Source organism: Mytilus edulis, chromosome 10, assembly GCF_963676685.1.
Source record: "Mytilus edulis chromosome 10, xbMytEdul2.2, whole genome shotgun sequence".
In the NCBI taxonomy this organism is placed as follows: Eukaryota; Metazoa; Mollusca; class Bivalvia; order Mytilida; family Mytilidae; genus Mytilus; species Mytilus edulis.
Genome location: NC_092353.1, coordinates 74516178 through 74538167, shown reverse-complemented (window position 1 = coordinate 74538167; position 21990 = coordinate 74516178). Strand labels below are relative to the sequence as shown.

The following is a 21990-nucleotide window of genomic DNA, read 5'->3' as shown; positions in this document are numbered from 1 at the left end:
CTAAAAAAAAAAATTAGAAACTTTTACCGTACCGATTTCGAGAATTTTCATTTATAATGTCAAGGTCGCAGATCCTAAATGGAGAATTGGTATCACTGTTCTGATGTTATTTGGTATAATTTATGTAAATCTTTAGAAAAACTCAATATACTTTATATAAACTTATAATAATAATTAACTTTGATAATTATGACATGTAAAGGTCAAAAGGTCAAAGGTCAAGGTCATTTTAGGAGCTAAATTAGGACAATAATCTTCCTTTTTGCTAAATTTTCAAAAGTGTATCTTCCTATTGGTCCCATAATTTTCATGACCTTTGTTAATAAAGACCATTTAATGATATCCAAAGGATCAAGGCTTGGTTTCGATCTTTAGGGGTCAACAGGTCAAAGGTCAAGTAATTTTAGGAGCATAAATTATACCATGATCCCTTTTTTGGTAATTTTTTTAAAGTAATCTTTATTAAAAGAATTGCTTCATCTGCAATTCATCTGTTGTGGGAAATAAATTTATGACATGTGGGTTTTTGTTAACTTTATGATCTGCAGTACATAAAGAAATAACTTCAACATTGAGATCAAAAGGTCAAAGGTCAAGGTTATTTTGGGACCTGAAATTAGACAATTCTCTCGTTTTGTTGAAAAATAAGTAATTGAAACATGTTAAAAGTTGGATGAATTAAAAGTATAGTACTTAGTATACATATTTATTTACTTTCATTTCTGTATGCCCTTGAAATTTGACCCTTTGACCTAAAGATTGAACCCTATCCTTTATCTAGTGAATATCAACTAATTGGATCTATTGGTTGAAACATTTATTTTAGCAACATAGTAAAATACATGTATGGATGTATGTCCTGTTTGTATATGTATGTACAAAAATGAATAATGTGTTATATAGTGGCAAAGATATTTGTTTGAGGTTTTTGAAGAATGTAAACATAGACAATATTTAAAGTTATGCCAAATATTTCCAATTTTGTCACTGTGTAACACCAGACATCACAAAAACAGCATCAGGCTTTATTGAGTCCAGAGGATAGCTATTATTTGATTTCATACCAGCATTAACTACAGCTCACTAAAGAATACCCCATTATTCCTGTTTCACATTGAACTCAGGTCAATTATCTCCCTTGAAATATGTCTGATCAGGTTTATACTCCTTCATGCACATAGTAAAACATAAATTCAATAAAATTTCAATATTTATTTGCAAATTATACTTATATTTTTTAAATAAAGTTTAATCATGGTCATGATGGTAAAAAGGATACAAATAAATAAGATCATATTTATATAATAAAAAAAGACTTTTTCTATAAAATATGTCAGTAAAGCAAATTCTAATTGAATTACAAATACATGTTCAGTTTAAAAAAAAAAGAAAAAGCTTACAAGAGTGGACAACCAGAAATGTCATACCTGTTTCAATGTTTATTATCGACTTATATTGAATTTAAAAAAATAATGTTACACTATATATAAATGTAATACATTAAATTAGCAAATTTATGTATTTGAGATAAAGGTGACATAAAATGTTGATACATGAAGGCTGAATAATCATTTCATACAACAAATTACAAGAAAACTGAACTTTGACTAATAAATCACACAATGTGGTCAATTTGAGAGAAAACAAGTAAGCACAATTCATTTTTATTCTAAATGGTAGCAACTTTTAGAAAAAATGTTTATAAAGTCATTTATGAGTTCACAGAAAAATAATGCATGATAGAATATTTTGAATACACAAATATACCAAAACAATTACACATACATACAAATTTATAATAACTGCTCAAACATAGTACTAAAGTAAAGATTATAATACAAGTCATGACATAAAAGATCACTTCTTCAAGCAATCTCACAATTCTGAAAACATATTGCCCATTTTTTGTACCACAGAACACATTAATTTTTTATCATTAGAAACTCTTGGCTTACCAAAAGCAGTTTTAGACATAAGAACATCAATAAGTCCATCTTCTCCTTTACGAGTATAAATAAGTTTTAAATGAGCACAGTTCAAACCTGATCCAGCAATATTCTCTGCTGTTGTCATTTTCATTACACCGCTAGCAATCAGGGGATGAAAGCATGGCAAGTTTTTAGCTTTTGCCTTGATGAAGTTTTCTTGCAGTAAATGAGAATTAGAATTGTAACAAAGTTTAAGCATTAGTTCTTTAGAAACATTAGCAGCAATAAGTATTTTATCAAGCATATTTACATCATCCACAGCATTGTGGGCATTATATTCCTCCTTACAAAAATGTTGTGCTAAAAATGGCTGATTATATTTTTCTATTTTGGGAAAGTTTGATCTAAAAAGGGCCAATGAGTCTATAAATCCCATAACAATCTGAGTAAAATTATCATACATATTACAGTTATAAACAGCTGTTGACAAAACCCGAAAATCAAAATTTTTCCCATTATGTGCTACAAGTACAGCATTACTGAATTGATTTAACCACATAAAAAAATCAGATATGGCAACCTTTATATTAACAAAGTCTAGTTCAACCCCTTTGTAAAAAAGCTTTCGTCCATCCCAAACAATACCAGTCACCTTTTCGGCTTCATTAGACATTGGTAGCTGTGGTGGTATATAACGGTTGAAACTGGTTTGAGTTCTGTGTTCTTTGGCAGCTATCTGTACTATGTGAGGAATGATGTTTCTTCTGACTGAAAATATACAGAAAATCAATATCAAAATTTTAGTTTTTCCAGATGTTTGTCCAAGTTTGTTGACCATTTTGAAGGTGTTTTGTTTTCATATTGTCTACAGTATCCCTTTGTAACATAATTATAATGAAACTGGACTAAGTGCAATTATAAAGATATATCCTCTATTGTAACGATTATGGAGCCATGATAAACAATGAAAGATATTACAAAAGTTATTACTAGTTCTATATAGATTATTGTTGGTCATCTTCACGAAATTGATTTTCTCACTATAGGCGTTAACATGGAGAGTGAGAGATTGAGTGAAGAGGACCTATCATAATCTGTGTATTGCTGTTTTGCCCATGACTAAAGTGACGCTTGCATTGACAATGCTTAGAGATCAGCAATAATTTGAATCAATATCAATGTTTTTGTTCAATGAAACTTTTTTGCTTTTGACCTTCAAAGGAAAAATTAACAAACAGCAATAATTTGAAATATTGATGTCAATGTGCAAGTAATTATCTTTAAAATTATTCTTTTTTCAATTTTTGTTTCAGAAAAATACTTACTCAAATCTGTAGTTTCTAAATCAATGATGACAAAAGTTGGGTTGTCTAAAGAGGACACTGCCGTAAATAAAGGCTTGGGGATAGCATCTGGAATCCTCTCAATGTCCTCAGCTTGTTCACTAAAACTTATTTTTATAAAAGACAACAAAACACATGCATTATGGTATTAAACAAAGGACCCTTTCCATCAATTTCTAAACATTATTTATACCAGGGATTAAGTTACTTTTGATATTGTCTTACATTTGTATATATGCGATACTACTCAAACCGCAGTTAGGAGCTGTCTTAAAACTAGCATTGAGGTGAGAATGAGTTCTCTTTGTTGAAAATATCACTTATTTTACAGATGAAGAACATCAATAAAAACATGGTTCCTTTGCGGGAACTTACGTTTCTTTTTTTTTTCTTTTTTTTTTTTTTTAACTTTTCAGGATATTTTTAACCATATCCATTTTAATCCATTATAATATATTCATGTTTTTGGAATTCCTAGTAAATCCTAATAAAACAACTTGACTCATATTGCACTCACCAGATTCATAGCTGGCTCCTTCTGTTGCCTCACAGGCTCCTTTGGATGTAATTCTTTCTTCTTTAAGTTTTAATCGTCTTAATTTTTGTTCTGGTAATTTTGATTTCTTTTGCCGTTTTTCTCTTGCATGGTCTTTCTTGGAATTGTAAGGGACTGTGAAACTTCCAGGAGAAAGTCCATGTCTTTTGAATGTCTGTAATTACAAAAAAAGATGTTTATTTATCAAATAGTTTGGTATTATATAATTACATCTTTAAAGACTTTAGACTTTCTTTGGGGAGGCTCAATCTTCAATAATCAAATTTAATTCAATAATTTGTTTACTCCATTAGTCAAAATACAAAAAACAGGATAAACATTGAAGCAGAAGAATGCAGATACCATAATTTATAATTTTCAACAAATATTTTGTTTTGCTAAATAGTAATGCATTTTAATGATAAATTAAGTTTGTCATTTATATTTACACCCGTATTTAAAAAAAAAAATGTGACTTAAATTTACAGATAAATTCTATTGTCCAATTGCAGAAATATGTTACCTAAATAATGAATTGTAATTGGATTTCCAATGGAAATAGTCACTACATTCAACAAGAGTGCACACACTGAAATGTCTCGCCTTCTTTACTAATCCTTGATACTATCTTGATAGACCTAAATATAAAGCTTTGTTACAACTGTAACATAAACTCAACATTAACCAAGAAAATGAAACATTGATCAATGAACCATGAAAATGAGGTCAAGGTCAGATGAACCATGCCAGGCAGACATGTACAGCTAACAATTCTTCAATACAACAAATATAGTTGACTTATTGCTTATAAATAAAGAAAAACAGACCAAAACACAAACACTTAAAACTTAGCAATGGACCGTGAAAATGAGGTCAAGGTCAAATAAAACCTGCGTAAATGACATATTGATCATAAAATATTCCCATACACCAAATATAGTTGACCTAATGCATAAAATATTAGGAAAATAGACCAAAACTAAAAAACTTAACTTTGACCACTGAACCATGAAAATGAGGTCAAGGTCAGATGACACCTGTCAGCTAGACATGTACACCTTACAATCATTCCATACACCAATTAAAGTAGACCTATTGCATATAGTATAAGAAAAACAGACCAAAACACAAAAACTTAACTATAACCACTGAACCATGAAAATGAGGTCAAGGTCAGATGACACCTACCAGTTGGACATGTACACCTTACAGTCCTTCCATACACCGAATATACTGGACCTATTGCTTATAGTATCTGAGATATGGACTTGACCACAAAAACGTAACCTTTTTCACTGATCCATAAAATGAGGTCGAGGTCAAGTGAAAACGGTCTGACAGGCATGAGGACCTTGCAAGGTACGCACATACCAAATATAGTTATCCAATTACTTATAATCATGATAATAAGAGAGAATTTAACATTACAAAAAATCTGAACTTTTTTTTCAAGTAGTCACTGAATCATGAAAATGAGGTCAAGGACATTGGACATGTGACTGACGGAAAGTTCGTAACATGAGGCATCTATATACAAAGTATGAAGCATCCAGGTCTTCTACCTTCTAAAATATAAAGCTTTTAAGAAGTGAGCTAACACCGCCGCCGCCGCCGGATCACTATCCCTATGTCGAGCTTTCTGCAACAAAAGTTGGAGGCTCGACAAAAACAATTCTTGAAATCAACCTTTGAAATGACACCATGCACAGAAATGTTTTATAAATGAAATGTATTTTCACAGATTAAAATAAAAATATTGTCCGTTCATCTTGCTTTTTTTTATATATATAAAAAGCTGCGGAGTCTAACATCTTTTATTTCCCAAAATATCATGCAAAATTTTCTACATGTAAGCAAATATTACCATTTGTAAGAAAATAATAAAAAATGGTGTCTCAAGAATAATGCTTTTAAAAAATGATAAATATCTCTCATATATTTCTTACTAAGTACATGTACATGTAACTACATTGAAAAAGTTTCTATTGTAGGAGTAAAACAACTTTTCATATAAAAAATTAAAGTAAAAGAGATCTTGAAAATGATTTTGGCTTATAAACATGATAAATACTATAATTCAGTCCTATTTTTAGCAATCTGCTCATGAATAAAACATTCTCTGATTTCTCATCCAATGTCTTGATGAAAAGAGGGAGGCTTTTTTCAGGTGTTTTTAAGCTCAAAATTGGTATCATGTAGAATGTTTTTATTTTGGGATTATAGACCAGATTGAATTTTGTTTATCTCAAGACCTCAGGATTTCTCTTACTTGTGTTTAAAAGCCCAGGATTTTTGGATCAGGACCCACTTAATCCCTCTTAAAATACATGTATGGGGTACCCGTGTGTGAGCGGGTGAGTGGACTAAAACTTACATGTATTTATTTATCCTGTCTTGATATTATGACAATGAAATTGAAGGAAAACCAACCATTTTTCTGTTTCATGAAAATCAAACCGGAAATTGATAGATACAAATCTGGGTATGTTCGCCCTGTTACACATTCGTCCTAGATCCATTCGCCTATTTTTTTTTTGGCATTGTTGTTAAATTGCAGAATATTCATTGGTCATGTTCAAAGTTTGTTGAAAAATCGCAGAATATTTGCATTATATAACTAATAACTAGTAACGAACTCAGGGTGGAAAAAACTAGGACGTACCAACCTACGGCAAGTATGTAATCAGGGTGAACATACCAGATACATGTACATGTACAATGTTAAATGATGAATCGGAATGAAGGATTGATACAAATAATAATTAATAATAAATAAATACTGAAAGGCATACTAAATTGTTTCTTACCTGCCCCAAGCTTAGTATTCACACAGAAACTTGGCATGCCCTTGGAACTTGGGTTTTCTTTGTGCGTTGATCCATATGGAACCCTGTTCAATTCCTGGCACGATGTGCACTGGATATAAAGATAGCCACCCAGTCCACACTTCATCTCTCCTTTTATAGTCTCGTGGCTTAATATAAAAGGGCCGTTATAACACCTCGAACAAAATTTAAGATGGTCCAGCAGTGTTCCCCATTCCACTAATCTTCTCCCCGAATGCCAGGAGGTACTGGTATTTATCTTTGTACTCCCCAGAAGTTTGTCAATGCCGGGGCAGCAAACGGCACAGCCTGTTGCTCCGGCTATACATAAGTGTCCCACACCATAATTGTGGTCAATTTCAATGTTTTCTGCAACTTCAGGTTCACTTGTTTCTTGTAGTGTCTTTGAAAACCTCCCCCGTTTGTCGCGACAGACGACCGAGTCGGCCATTTTGTGTTGTTGTTTACATTGGATATGATTATTACGTTACTTCCAAAACACATATTCGGACTTAAAATTAGATATTTCAACTAAATTAATCAATTTAAAATGGAAACTGAAAGAATATTTGTATTTGTCAAATTTTTTAAATGTGAAAAATAAAATTATGGAAATCGCCGGAAAATACCGAGGTGAAAAGATAAGATCGACCTCGGTAGACTTCGACTAATTTTAGTCACGTGGTCTATTATGGGTCGGATACCTTAACTTAACCTTGAAACCTCTTGGTTACCAACTCATACTATACGTTTTTCTTATTATTTTTATATAAAGGTACAAGCCCTGTGTGTCCGTTATACGAATGTATATCATATATTCATTTATAAATTTGAAATAGACGTTTAAATCGGAACTGATTGGAAGCCCAGAGGTTTCGTCGATATGTTGATGTCAGTATCACGTAACAGAATTCATAGACGGGTTCGATTCCTAGTGAAGGCATATAGATCATACAAAAGTTAAAGATAAGCTTTTAAAATAATTCCATTAGTGAACAGAAATCAGTAAATTAGTCAATTAAAACTTAATGAAATTAGTCACACAAAGGAAACAATAGAATATAATCTGGTGAGTCCATTGCAGCCACGGATTTAGGAAACGTTGGTTCTAGAAAAAGAATCCACGGTAAATGAATAGGCTGACGTCACCACAATGGTTTAATTGTATTTACCTGTGTACGTTGTATTATTTGGCATGATAATGTCGAATGTTATGGTTGTCTCTCTTATATTGTTTAAAATATCACTTTTTTTTAATTGATTTTGTATTTACAATGTGTCATAGATCAAATGTATTTGTTCAGTGTATATTCACATGTTTTTGATGATAAATCTTAAGATTGAGTTACGTCATTTCAATTGATATTCTATAGTGTGTCTTTCTATGTTCTGATGTTACACTTTTGTTTCAAGTAAAGGTGAACGTTGGTACCTATTAAAACGTTTAAACCCACTGCGATTGTTTGTACCTGACCTAATTCAGGAACCTGGTGTTAAGTTGTTGTCGTTTGTTGATGTGGTTCTTAAGTGTTTCTTGTTTCCCGTTTTCCCTGTTTTTAAATAGATTAGCCCGTTGGTTTTCCTGTTTGAATGGTTTTTCATTAGTCATTTTTGGGGGACCTTTATAGCTATATGTAGCTGTTCGGTGTGAGACCTTTATCAAAGACTACGTGTTGACGACCGTACTTTGATCTATAAACAAATTGTGACTTCGACGGATAGTTGTCTCATTGACACTCATACCACATCTTCTATATCCAATAGTTTTATTGATAATATTCATATTCTACAGAAAAACTGCAAAAGATGTTTGTAAACAGTCAATTTAATCATTATCGAGTTAATTCAGAATTTCGAATAACTGAGTAATTTTTTTTTATCACAAATGTTTTTAAACAATTTTACAATAATGTCGAGAAGTTGATACATCTGTAAAATTCTATCACTAATAAGGGGATTTTTAGTGTTGAACTGTAATTTTAAATCAACAAATGAAAATTATGAAAAATTAATGATTTAGCAATATTCAGTTTTTCAGTCAATTCGCACGCAGTCAATGCATTAAGTCGTTGATGTGTAGAGGCAAAACACGACTAATAAAAATTTGAACAAAGACTGAACAGATCGAACTTGACTGCAAGCGTATTATCTGAACAGTACATCAGTGCACATAAGTCAGCAGGTTGACTGAAATACTAAAAAAGACTTGATAATGTATTGCCTGTTTCGCTTCAAATTGTACCAAGAACATCCAATGTAAAATATATTCTTTGAATCTGAACAAATAAGATTTTTCCTTTTCCATCGAAAGTGTATGTTCTGCTTCATATTTGCTTGGGATCTCATTTTTAGAAGGAAAGTCAATTTCCCTAAATTACAAAAAATACGCAACAAGAATTTATGAACTAGACTTGCGATCGATAGCTCCAAATTCGGTTCTCATTTGCATGTAGTAGATTTTTTTGTTTTAATTCACGCCTCATATAATTGCTATTGGTGTTATAATAAATCTTTATTAACTTTGTAAATTGATAAATAATAACGTATTATATTACATTTATTTCATACCATACTCTTCGGTAAACTATTTTGGTTTCTTCCGTAATTTTATCGTATTAATAATTCCGTGTTTACCGAAGTTAAAAGTTCAGCAGTCTTAATCGCAGTAAGAAAAAAGCGCAATGTTGACACATTCAAAAGTAATTCAACAAACAGAATGGGAATGTGAGGTTTATTGTTCATATAAACAAACAGACTGGTAGATCCGAAGTTGAAAGATTTACACAAAATCTCAAACAAACGCCAAAACTCAACTTTGATCAATGTTGTGCCTTGTAATATATATTTTCATAAAGATTGAATGAGTCTGCATGTTGATTTTTATTTACGAATGATGTCCTTGTACCGATGATAAAATTTAGTAAATGTTTTTACTAATGTTGAAATATCAAACTATTCATCATAACTCGTAGCAAGAATAAAACCTATCAAATGGTAAAATCTTATTATTTTGTATGTGTACAAAATGCCATTCTAAGCTTTATTTCAAAATCATATTTAATTGAGAGTTTTGTTTTTGCAATTAGAAATACTAAATCGTATTACGATATGTAATGTTTCTAACATCCTGTTATTGTTATGTTGCAGTTACACCTAATTATAGTCTTTTCTGTTATTGATAATGTTGAAATATCAAACTATTTATCATAATTTGTAGCAAGAATAAACCCTATAAAATGGTAAAGATATAATTATCCTTTAGTTGAACAAAATACAATATTTAAATGTGAGTTTTGTTTTGCTATAATATATAAGAAATTGAATTACTATAATGTAATGTTTCAATGTTTCAATGCTTACATTATTGATTTTGTTGAAATATCAAACTATTCATCATAATTCGTAGCAAGAATAAAAGAAAGTATCAAATGGCAAAGATATACTTGTAGTTCTGATTGTGTTGTACAAAAGACAATGATGATCTTTTCAAATCATTTTTAATTGTTTTGTTTTGCTATTCGGAATAAAGAAATCGTATGATTTCAAATATGTTTTCTAGTTGGAGGTTATTGTACATTGTAATGTTGTAGCTACACTTAGTTCAGTCTTCATCGTAATTATTAATGTTGAAGTATCAAACTAGTCATCACCATGCATATCAATAATAGGACCAATCCTAGCTATTAAATCAAGTTCAATCCACCATTTTCTACATAAGGAAATGCTATGCCTGTACCAAGTCAGTTATCCAGTTGTTATTAGTCGTTTGATGTTTTTGAGCGTTTGATTTTGCCTTTCGATTAGGGACTTTCCGTATTGAATTTTCCTGGGAGTTCAGTATTTTTGTGATTTTACTTTTTAGTAAAGTGCTAATACTTTAAGTTTATCAAAATACATTCCTACAAAAAAATACAAGATTGATATTGTATTCCTGATCCCTAAAACTTTAATTAAATATCCATTAAACTTGCCTTTTAAATTTTGTGATATTATCACAAATATGCACATGCAATGCAATGATTGAATTGGTTTGTTTTGTTTAACTGAAATGAATTGGATGAAGAGACTAACAAATATCTCATATATGCATAAAAAAAACAATATTTCCCCAAACATTCGACTATTCCTATACCGGGGAGGATAGTTAGTTAAACCGGATGAATTCATCTTTACTCAATGTCAAAATGCACAAACGTCAAAAGGGAAAATAAAAACAACCTTAAGGAATCTGGTGTACAGTAGTTGTCGTTTGTTTATGTAATTTACACGTGTTTCTCGTTTCTCGTTTTTTATATAGATTAGACCGCTGGTTTTCCCGTTTGAATGGTTTTACACTAGTAATTTTGGGACCCTTTATAGCTTGTTGTTCGGTGTGAGCCAAGACTCCGATGTGAAGACCGTACTTTGATCTATAATGGTTAACTTTTATAAATTGTTATTTGGATTGAGAGTTGTCTCATTGGCACTCACACCACATCTTCCTATATCTAATCAATAAAGGCAACAGTAGTAAACCGCTGTTCAAAACTCATAAATCCATGGACAAAAAACAAAATCGGGGTAACAAACTAAAACCGAGGGAAACGCATTAAATATAAGAGGAGAACAACAACAAACACTAAAATATAACACACACAGAAACGGACCAAGCATCAGACAAAATCCCACTAGAATAACAAATATAACATCAAAACCAAATACATGAATTTGGGATAGACAAGTACCGTGACACGTCTTATCGCAATTAAGTACGATTACGATTACAAACACATTTGTTTTTAATAATACGATTTCGAATACAATGTCTAAACAAATATTATGAAAATTTATGACACAAATGGCGCTCCATAATTTTAAACAATAAAATTGGGGGCAATGCACAAAGTAGATTAATAATGAAATTTGTCAGGACAATACAGACCTAAGACATACACAGAACTTGGTTTGAGCTTCTATGAAACGTTTTTAAGGATGTTTGCTCCTCTTGTTCTTTACTATTTGTCAGATATTCGGAACCCTCTAGTTTTACCCAGGTACTGCAGATTAGTATTTGTCCGCTTAACTCCAACTGTTATTTTCTTTCATAAGTAAGTTAAATATTGTTTAAAAGGACATTTTTCAAAATCTAATGAAATCCTTGTTTTTATTTTTTATAGTTTTATAAAGAAAAGGGTGTCAATGTTAAATGTATGAAAATCTACAGATAATCATAAATAATATAAATATTACAAAACAATAGACGAAATAAACCCAAAATGCTATTTTTACAGATGTGGTTTATATTTCCAACATGACTAATTAGATGCAATTTTTGGATACGGCTACGAATGGTCCTTTTCACCCCTTGCCCTATAATAATTTTCACAGTCATTTCCTATTCAACATGAGTACACAATACCGTCCTATTTACAACATCAATGTTTACAACAGTAACGTGTCCAACGAAAATGTAAATTGAGGTCACGAATAAACGGACCAATAAATTTTCCACTCACAAACACGACTTTATTCTTCAGACACGTGTTAACGATACAGGCATTTGTACAGTAACCTGAACAACTGCACCAACACATATGAAGTCGACTTTGAGTCGTTGTTTAAAACCACCGTTGCATTTCAATTTAGTTTTTATAAACGTTCAGATAAACAGCTCCATTCATCATACCACCAGTTGCACCAATAAATACTGATGCATATCGAACACCAATTGGTGGTTCCTCAATCACAACCCATGCAGCTTTGACAACACTCGCTCCAAACTGGATTACGTTGATCAAAACATAAAGAGACAGCTTTAGAGCAAGACGTCTTCCGTTAACAGCTGATTGATGCCCGAAAGATGAATTCATCGCCATTGTTTGTCTTTTAATATAAATCCACATGATTATGTATAATGATGTAATTATGATAAGTGAAAGAAGGAAAAACAGTCCAATTTGTAGAAATTGGGAGGTCAAAAGTCCACGTTCTTCTTTCAATAAACAACTGAAAGTTAAAAGTAAAAAGCAAATTAGGAAAAGGAACGTTCTTATCTATACACAGGCAAAACAAAATAGTAAAAGGAATGTATTTATCGATACACAGTCAAATAGGCATAACAAAACTCCAAAGTGTACATTGTAATTGTCCCTCCATGAATATTTATATCTATGAATTAAGAAGATCATTCCAAAAGATTTTTGATATTTAAGTTTTTGAGTGGCTAATCTAACATTGGAATTTTTTTGATATATTCGACTTTTAACAATTTAACAGAACGACAGACGAAAGACACAAGCTTGTTTTGGTCCCATAATTTACTATATTCAAAAACAGTAATCTTTTCCAAACCTTTAATTAATATTAATTTTATTTATAAATGAACAATTTAACTTAACTGGATATCCAATGCATAAAGCGGACGTCATACGCATGCCGACAAATGACCGTCCAGCGTAACAATAATATGACTGGTATGATATTTTTTTTAAATGGCCTTTTCACACATAGTTTTTGGTGAAATCATATAATGGCAACAGTTTTACCTAAACAGGTATGTTAAAATAATTAACAACTTTGTCAAATACATCTTGAGCAAAAATATAGTTTATGGTTAAAACTTTTGCTAATATATTACATTTCATAATATTAATGACTTGATTTCAGAACGAGTCTAATTTGAAAGTTTTTACTGTTCTGCAATAAAAAAAAAAGCAATTTGACAATTTATGACCAATATTTTAAACATAATTTGAAAATTAAAATACTATTGTCTGACTGGCTAATGACCTTTGAACATCTGAATGATTTTATTCAGTAGATTGACGATATTAAAATATTTGTAAAACACGTTTAGATCTATATATATATATATATATTTTTGACAACACCTGCATGTGTTCATATATAAAAAATAATGACATGATCTCAAAGTGAAGCCATGTTTTGCAGATTTTCAGCTTTGTACTCATTTCAAGAAGTGTTAAGCCTTAATGAAAATATGTCAACACATATTCCAAAGTGAATACTAACACATGTCAGACACATGTCTAATGAACACCTAAAGGATTTTTTTAGGTAGATGAGCAATTGCTTTTATCATTATATTTTACAGTTCAAAAGTATGAATTTATTTGCGACATTTTTTAACATATGTTTTCCTTCATCATGTTCATACATCTGTATAGTTCAATCGAAAATTGTCATTAAGCAATCATTTCGGACAAACATTCAGCATATATATTTTCAATGATTATTTAATATAATATGCTGTCAATTTAAATCTGGAATTAATTTCTTCAGAACCGTACGTAGGTGTAACATAATATTTATAACATGGGTCAAATAACAGAAAAGGACTGTACTTACGTTACTGGGTTTCTTCCGAATTGATCAAAGAATGCTGAAATGGTAAGTAAAATCAAAGGGATCCCGAAAGCAGGACACAAAAGATACACATCCCACTTCCCTAAGGCCATTTTTTTATTTCTAATTACAAGATTAAATGCATAAATAGCTGTTATTGTATTTAGAATCACTTGTGAAAGTTCAAACTCCATGATAAGTACTCCGTAAATTGTGCATTCCAACTTGCCGATTTCTGTGTTTGGGACTCTTCTTTCAAACACATTATGAATTCCTAACGCTGTTTGAGAAAAATAATACAGGATGTCACAGATAACGGTATATAGACTAAATCGATCGATGACTTTCCAGTTGAAGAAGTTTCCATTTGTTGTCTTCATTATGACAATCAGGACTGTAAAGGAAACAACTATACTACAAAATGTAATAACGATCATTGATATGCCAATTTCTCTTGGTAATTCGAAAATATAATCAGTGTCATTCATCAATTTGGTCATCGTTCTTGAGCTCTCGATTAGTTTTACGTGAATTATGATCGGTTGTCTTGTGTATGAAAAGTAATTACAAAAAATACACTTTCATTGATATCGAGGTATAATATATGTTTCGTAAATCGGTGTTATCAAGGTTTGAAGAGTTCAATCGTGTGATGTTAATATGTTATGTTGCACTTCAGTTGTTTCGTCGTTTTCCTCTGATAGTTGATGTGTTTCTCTCGGTTTTAATTTGTAATCTGAATTTGTTTTCTTTCAATCGATTTATCACTTGACCATCAAGTGAACTATTGTTGCCTTTAGATATCACTTAATTACTGAGGTTTTTTTCGGGCGTGGTTATATCTTATCGTATACGAACAGAATCGCCTATGTTAATGTGATTGGAAAACATAGATACAGCAAATCCTGACTAACACAAACTTTGTAGGTTTTATCTATAAAATATCGTACGTTTGTGTTAAAAAAAAATATGAATTCGAAATCCACAATAATGTATCCTTATTTCTTAAATATTAGATGATGCAATTCTTGTAACCGAGTATATGTGTGGGCTTAACAACATCAATTAACATGTATATCTTTGTATTCTATGATTTATTCCAGAAAAAAACAAATACATTTATTCAGATAAAACACAAGTCAGCATATGTGTTTTTCGAATACGTACCCGAACATATTGGCCGTTACACTTACTTTCAGTCTACATCGTAATTATTAGTATTGAAATATCATCAGTATTCCAAAATATAAATTTAACAAATTAAATCATAAAGATGTAACATTTATTTTTATATCTTTTATATACCATCAATTTCTTTTATATATATATATATATAAATAGACAGAAAATAATCTTTCCTAAACGTTCGGTTGATGCTTAACGGAGGTAGACACTTTGTTTAACCAGGTGAATCACATCTTTATTTGATGTCAAAATCTAAAAACTACAAAAGACAACATACATGTATAACAACCTAAAGTAAGATTACGAACAAATATGTGTTCAATAATACAATTTCAGATACAATGTCCAAACAAAATGTTAACCAAAATTTATGACACAAATGGCGGCCCATAAATTTGTTTAACCGAAAATTGGGACACTTAAAAAGTTAACAAAATGATATTTAAGGGGGTACCCAACACTATACCCCAAAAAAATCCTGTCGTTTAATTTTTCTTAATTTTTTTTATTGATAAACTAGGCCAACCTCAACATCTTGTTAAAATTTTAAAAGATTTGAACCATAAGTTTAAAAGATTTGGCAACTCAAATATGGCATCTTTTACATACTAGTATCGGCCAAAATTGGAAGTTTCTGAAATATGGGTATAGGGTTGAATTTGTTAAAATTTTTAAAATTTAATCCTAAATTGACAATAGCATAGCTAATAATGATACCTGAGGTGAATATTAGTTCACTGATACCCCTTCCTGGTAAGTTTTTTATTCCGGATTTAAAATTTTGCCAGAACTATAATAGGGGGTATCAGAATCAGGCCCGAAAAGTGAATGCTGTGCTTCTAGTATTTAAAGAAGATTTTTCTTTTTTGAAAAAAAATGTGTCGTTTAATTTTTTCATAAAACTAAGCATTTGGAGTGCTATACTAGTCGGTTGTTCTTGCAAAATTATTTAAAAATTTACCCGTTAGATTTTTTGGTATTTAAGTTTAAATTACGCCCCACCCTCAAATTGGTTCATTAAATAAGAGCAAAATCTATTCAAAAAGTACATAATGGCCATATTTTTGATCGTCTTTAGAACTAGGCCTTAGCTATTTGGCATGTTGATGTATCATCACAGGGTTAAGTGTTTTGCATCATGATGACCTTTGTGTGACCTTCAAATGTGAACTCAAGGTCAACTTTATGGGTTTTTTCCCTTGAAAAACACAACCATGTAGTCCATAACTTCTTTGCCTTTTAACCTAGGCCTTACATCTTTGGCATGTGGATGTATCATCATGAGGTGGTGTGCCTTCTTAAAATTTTGACCTTCATGTGACCTTGAACTTTGACCTCAAGGACGATAAATGTGGTTTTTGGTAAGAAACACTTGTACGGGCCATGACTTTTATGTAGTCAGTATGAATTCATATTTATTTTAAAAAATCATATTACACAAGCTTTAATTGACCATACAACAATATAGAAAGAATTATGACATGTCAACCCATTCAATGCACACGGAATGAATAATGGACATGTAGTCACATAAAATTGTTAGAAAAGGGAATCGTTTCTATTGAAGCGCAGCGTACGTACTTAACTACTCAACAGACAGCAAAGTGAAAACTTCCTAGAAATCAAACAGTAGGAGGAGTTAAGCCCCCCCCTTCCCCCGACTTTCAGTTGCAGGGGCAAAAAAGGATGTAACTGATTTTTCATTTGAGATACGAGCTGTTGAAATTAAAAGCATGACACGCCAAAAATACACATGATTCATAGGGAAAAGCTTTATAAAGTTGGCAGATGCTTTATATGATCAAGATTTTCAATTTATTGGTCTTTTTGCCAGATTCAAAACTTAACAACAAAACCATTGGTGCAAAGAACCACGGCTCATAAGAGATGAAATAGAGCTGACATCCTTATACTGTTAAATTAAGTTCGTTAAACATAAAATGTTTTTAGTATTTCTGCAGAGGTTATGATGATGAAAATTTTTTTGGGGCCCCTTATTATTATAGAGAATGATTACTCTATTCAGTAATAATCTTGAACTGAGACTTGAGAAGAAACATTTTCACTTGTCACTTGCAATAAACCCACACTTTCTTTTTTATATTTATTTCAAAATTGCATTTGATAAAAAAAAAATCGGAAAGATATTCAAGTTAACATGACAAATGCACAACAAAAGAAAATAACAAATTTTGCTATCCCTTCGAAATTTAAATTTGATAAAGCGAAAATGACATGTTCTATTTATATCATACATATGTAGTTTCAGTTTCAACTATGATTCTAAATATAGACTTTACTTTCCCTAAAATTGCGGACGGAATAGAAGACACCCGTTAATTTTCTACACCTGTCAGGATAAGGGTTGGAAAAAAATACTAGAAAGATATAGTTTTTTTTTTCAGATGAATTAAGAAAGCAAAAATATGTGTAGTGTTTTTTGGACTGAAAAGGACGTTTTTTTTCCTTCTTTTTGCCTTGTTCCGTGACATGTAAATGATGCACTGGTGGTTGATTATCCCTCTGGGTATCTTCTAACTTTTTACATGAACATAAATCATGCAGTAAATATTCAATTGCACTTTAAAAAATATGACAGCAATTATAAAATTATAAATTATTCGTAATCTTTTTTACATTACTACATGTATTACTAAGGCCATAGTGTGTTTCCTTAAAAATCAAACCTCATGTTTTGTTTAAAAAAAAATTCAGTTTTGATTTAATCAATTTGATAAGAAGATCTACAAACATAAGAATTGTGTAATTGTCCAGGGATTCTTATTTATTTTGTTAAAATTTTATTGTCGGAGGGAGCTACCATTTGAGGTAGGAGGGGTCCTGATCCCGAAATCCCGGCTTAAAAAAGCGAAATCCCGAGTTCCAGAAATCCTGACATCCCGAAATTCGAAAAAAGAATTTCCGGATCTCGAAAGGGTCAATCCCTAAATCCTGACCTTAAAAACACTCGATCCCGGAGTCCCGATAAAGGTCCTATCCACCCTCATTTGAGGAGGGGGTGGGGCTTGGATGAAATTTGAAAAAAGGCAAGACAGGCTTTTAAACAAACAAAGGCAGGATCTGTAATTTGGCATAACAAGCAGGATGACAATTTATGAAAACAATTTCAGTAAACTTATGAAAATTGCAGGTCCGTAAAAGAATGAAAAATAAAAAATGCAGGACAATAATGATGATTACAACTATAAAAAAAAATGCAGGACAAAATTTTAAATCCTAGCCATAAATAATATAAATATTACAAAGCAATTGACGAAATAAACCCAAAATGCTAATTTAACAGATGTGGTTTATATTTACAACATGACCAATTAGATGAAATTTTTGGATACGGCTACGAATGGCCCTTTTCATCCCTTGCCCTATAATAGTTTTCACTGTCATTTCCTATTCAACATGAGTACACAATACCGTCCTATTTACAACATTAATGTTTACAACAGTAACGTGTACAACAACAATGTAAATTGAGGTCACGAATAAACGGACCAATGAATTTTCCAGTCACAAACACGACTTTATTCTTCAGACACGTGTTTGAGATACAGGCATTTGTACAGAAACCTGAACAACTGCACCAACACATATAAAGTCGACTTTGAGTCGTTGTTTAAAACCACCGTTTCATTTCAATTTAGTTTCTATAAACGTTCAGATAAACAGCTCCATTCATCATACCACCAGTTGCACCAATAAATACTGTTGCATATCGAACACCAATTGGGGGTTCCTAAATCACAACCCATGCAGCTTCGACGACAACCGCTCCAAACTGGATTACGTGGATCAAAACATAAAAAGACAGCTTTAGAGCAAGACGTCTTCCGTTAACAGCTGATTGATGCCAAAAAGATGAATTCGTCGCCATTGTTTGTCTTTTTATATAAATCCACATGATTATGTATAATGATGTAATTATGATAAGTGAAAGAAGGAAAAACAGTCCAATTTGTAGAAAATAGGAGGTCAAAAGTCCACGTTCTTCTTTCAATAAACAACTGAAAGTTAAAAGTAGAAAGCAAATTAGGAAAAGGAACGTTCTTATATATACACAGCCAAATACGCAAAACAAAACAGTAAAAGGAATGTACTTATCGATACACAGTCAAATAGGCAAAACAAAACTCCAATTCAAGTGAAATTTCCCCTCCATGAATTTATATTTCTATGAATTAAAAAGATCAGTCCAAAATATTTTTGATATTTAAGTTTTTGATTGGCTTATCTAACATGGGAAATTAGTTTGATATATTCGACTTTTAACAATTGAACAGAACGACAGATGAAAGACACAAGCTTGTGTTGGTCCCATAATTTACTATATTTAAAAATAGTAATCTTAATCACCGCCTTCATTTATCAGATTTGATTTCGTTCAACGTAATCAGTACGATATTTTACGTTTGAGGTTAGAATCAAAACAAACCGGACATAGTTTTATAATATAGTTAATTGCTACCTTAGTTTGATATTAATAAGTAATAACATGTGCTTTGTTATTAAATGCAATATCAGTATTTAGTTCAAATATATAATCTTAAATCAATCCTAATTCTATCTTATTCATTCTTATGTGACGTCATTGTTCATTTTTTGATGATCTGTTTTACAAATTCAAATGACGTAATTTTTTCGTCATTTATCAGTTTCAAATAGGACGTCACTTGGCGTAGAAGTTTAAACTTATTCGGATGTGTCTACTTTTGTGCTTCAAATGTCTGGTTATGTAAATGTATTTCAGTTGTTTCCTGTAATTGGTTAATACTTCAGTTTTATCATGTACATCTTTTGAATATTCATTTTATAACATTTACTGTTTGCAAAAGTATAAATTATTCTAAATAATAGGGATTTCCTGGTAACTAACAGAAAACCCTTGCCGTTTTTGGCACAACCTTTTTGATCTTTTGGTCCTCGATGCTGTTCAACTTTGTACTCGTTTTGGCTTTCAAACTTTTGTATCTGGGCGTCACACGTAGGTCTTGTGTGGACAAAATACACTTCTGGCGTATTAAAATTTTGAACTTGTTGCCTTTTGTTGGCTGTTGTTCGTGTGATTCTTTGTCAATTGTGTTCTCCAATTTATTTATATTGTAGTCCTGTGTTGTCATTTTGATGTTATATTTCACATGGCCATAAAAGTGCGAGGTTTGGCATGCCACAAAACCAGGTTCAACCCACCATTTTTTCCCTTTAAAAATGCCCTGTACTAAGTCAGGAATATGGCCATTGTTATATTATAGTTCGTTTCTGTGTGTATTACATTATAACGTTGTGTCGTTTGTTTTCTCTTATGTTTGAGTGTAAATTCACATTGCGATAAGACGTGTCACGGTACTTGTCTATCCCAAAATCATGTTTTTGGTTTTGATGTTATATATATATATGTTATATTTGTTATTCTTGTGGATTTTGTCTATGTGTGGTACAGTTAAGTGTAATGTCGTTGTTCTCCTCTTATATTTAATGCGTTTCCCTCGGTTTTAGTTTGTTACCCCGATTTTGTTTTTTGTCCATGGATTTATGAGTTTTGAACAGCGGTATACTACTGTTGCCTTTATTTATCACCACCGGACCGGAATCTCTGCTGGTGGACAATCTGTCCCCGAGGATTCTACCAGTCCGGTAGCCTAACAGCATGAAAACTAGTAGAACAAAAAATATTATACTGGATGATACGACGCCAAGGATAAAAAGGTGTCAATCGGCTGTTGTCAAGGACACAACAACACCGATTTTATCAGGTGTCCCCAGGATAATCTTAAATGATGTTATGAAAATGACACACGTGCAGTCTTCTGAATCCTCATTGTACTATAAAAATTCAGACAAGTTTGAATATATTCGGCCGTGTACTGTTCAACTTTCAGATATTTTAGATTTCAATGACAACCATCAATATTGCTCTATTTCCAAATGTAACCGTAAAAATTGTAAAACCTGTGATATACTTATAACTGATACCCACTTTCAAAGTAATTTAACCACCAAAAATTACAATACACATAGTCATGCGGATTTGAATTGCACTGCTTCCAATATTGTATACGGTATTGAATGTACTCTTTGTGGATTGATCTACGTCGGGGCAACTCGACAAAGACTCAATTTTAGGATGAATGATCATCGGTCTAATGTAAAGGATCCTAATAACAACAAATTTCTATATAAACATATCAATCAGCCCGACCATTCTATTGTTTCAATGAGAGTCCGGATTATAGAGAAAATATTATCCAACAAATGACCCCATATTGAGTACACCATATCGTTTACAAAGAGAAGACTTTTGGATAAGAGAGTTGGGAACAGACATTCCCTATGGATGCAATGACAAAATTGATGGTGTAGGTATGTTGTCTAGTCCCAGGTGTAGTACCGTCAATACATTACAATTGTTTAATACTTCTGCTCGACGAAATAGAAGTCATGGTCACAGAAAATATATACCACCTGCTGTACACACCGTGACAATTGATAGTCTATTAACGTCTGTTCAAAAACCTTTAGGAATTCATCATATTAGAACTAAATTATACTCCATTCCATTGTCAAAACTTTCTTTACTATTTCAAGATGCCCAAAATACTTCCGTTACTGATTCTCGTTCTGTTTTGTATAGATTGGTTGCAATTATCATGGACATTGCTAACCATAGACTATTCAAACCCGTATCGACTACATCCAATAGTGAGGAAAAACGTTATTTTTTAAGGTAGAATTCGCCAATAAAGGTTTAGTTGCTGTAAATATTAGCAATATTTTCCATCAAAAATCTGTACAAAAAACTATACCTGATTACTTCAAAA

The 21990-nt window shown here is 31.6% G+C and overlaps 1 protein-coding gene across 1 annotated transcript; it reads right to left on the bottom strand.

Annotated features, from left to right (window-relative positions):
• Positions 1 to 1197: 1197 nt before the first annotated feature.
• On the bottom strand, positions 1198 to 3412 carry LOC139491894 (uncharacterized). Its single transcript, XM_071279811.1, has 2 exons — positions 3254 to 3412; positions 1198 to 2696 (listed from the first exon to the last, which is right to left on the bottom strand). Exon 2 carries the CDS (start codon positions 2599 to 2601, stop codon positions 1876 to 1878), a length of 726 nt encoding a protein of 241 aa, XP_071135912.1. The 5' UTR covers positions 2602 to 2696; positions 3254 to 3412; the 3' UTR covers positions 1198 to 1875.
• Positions 3413 to 21990: the final 18578 nt, after the last annotated feature.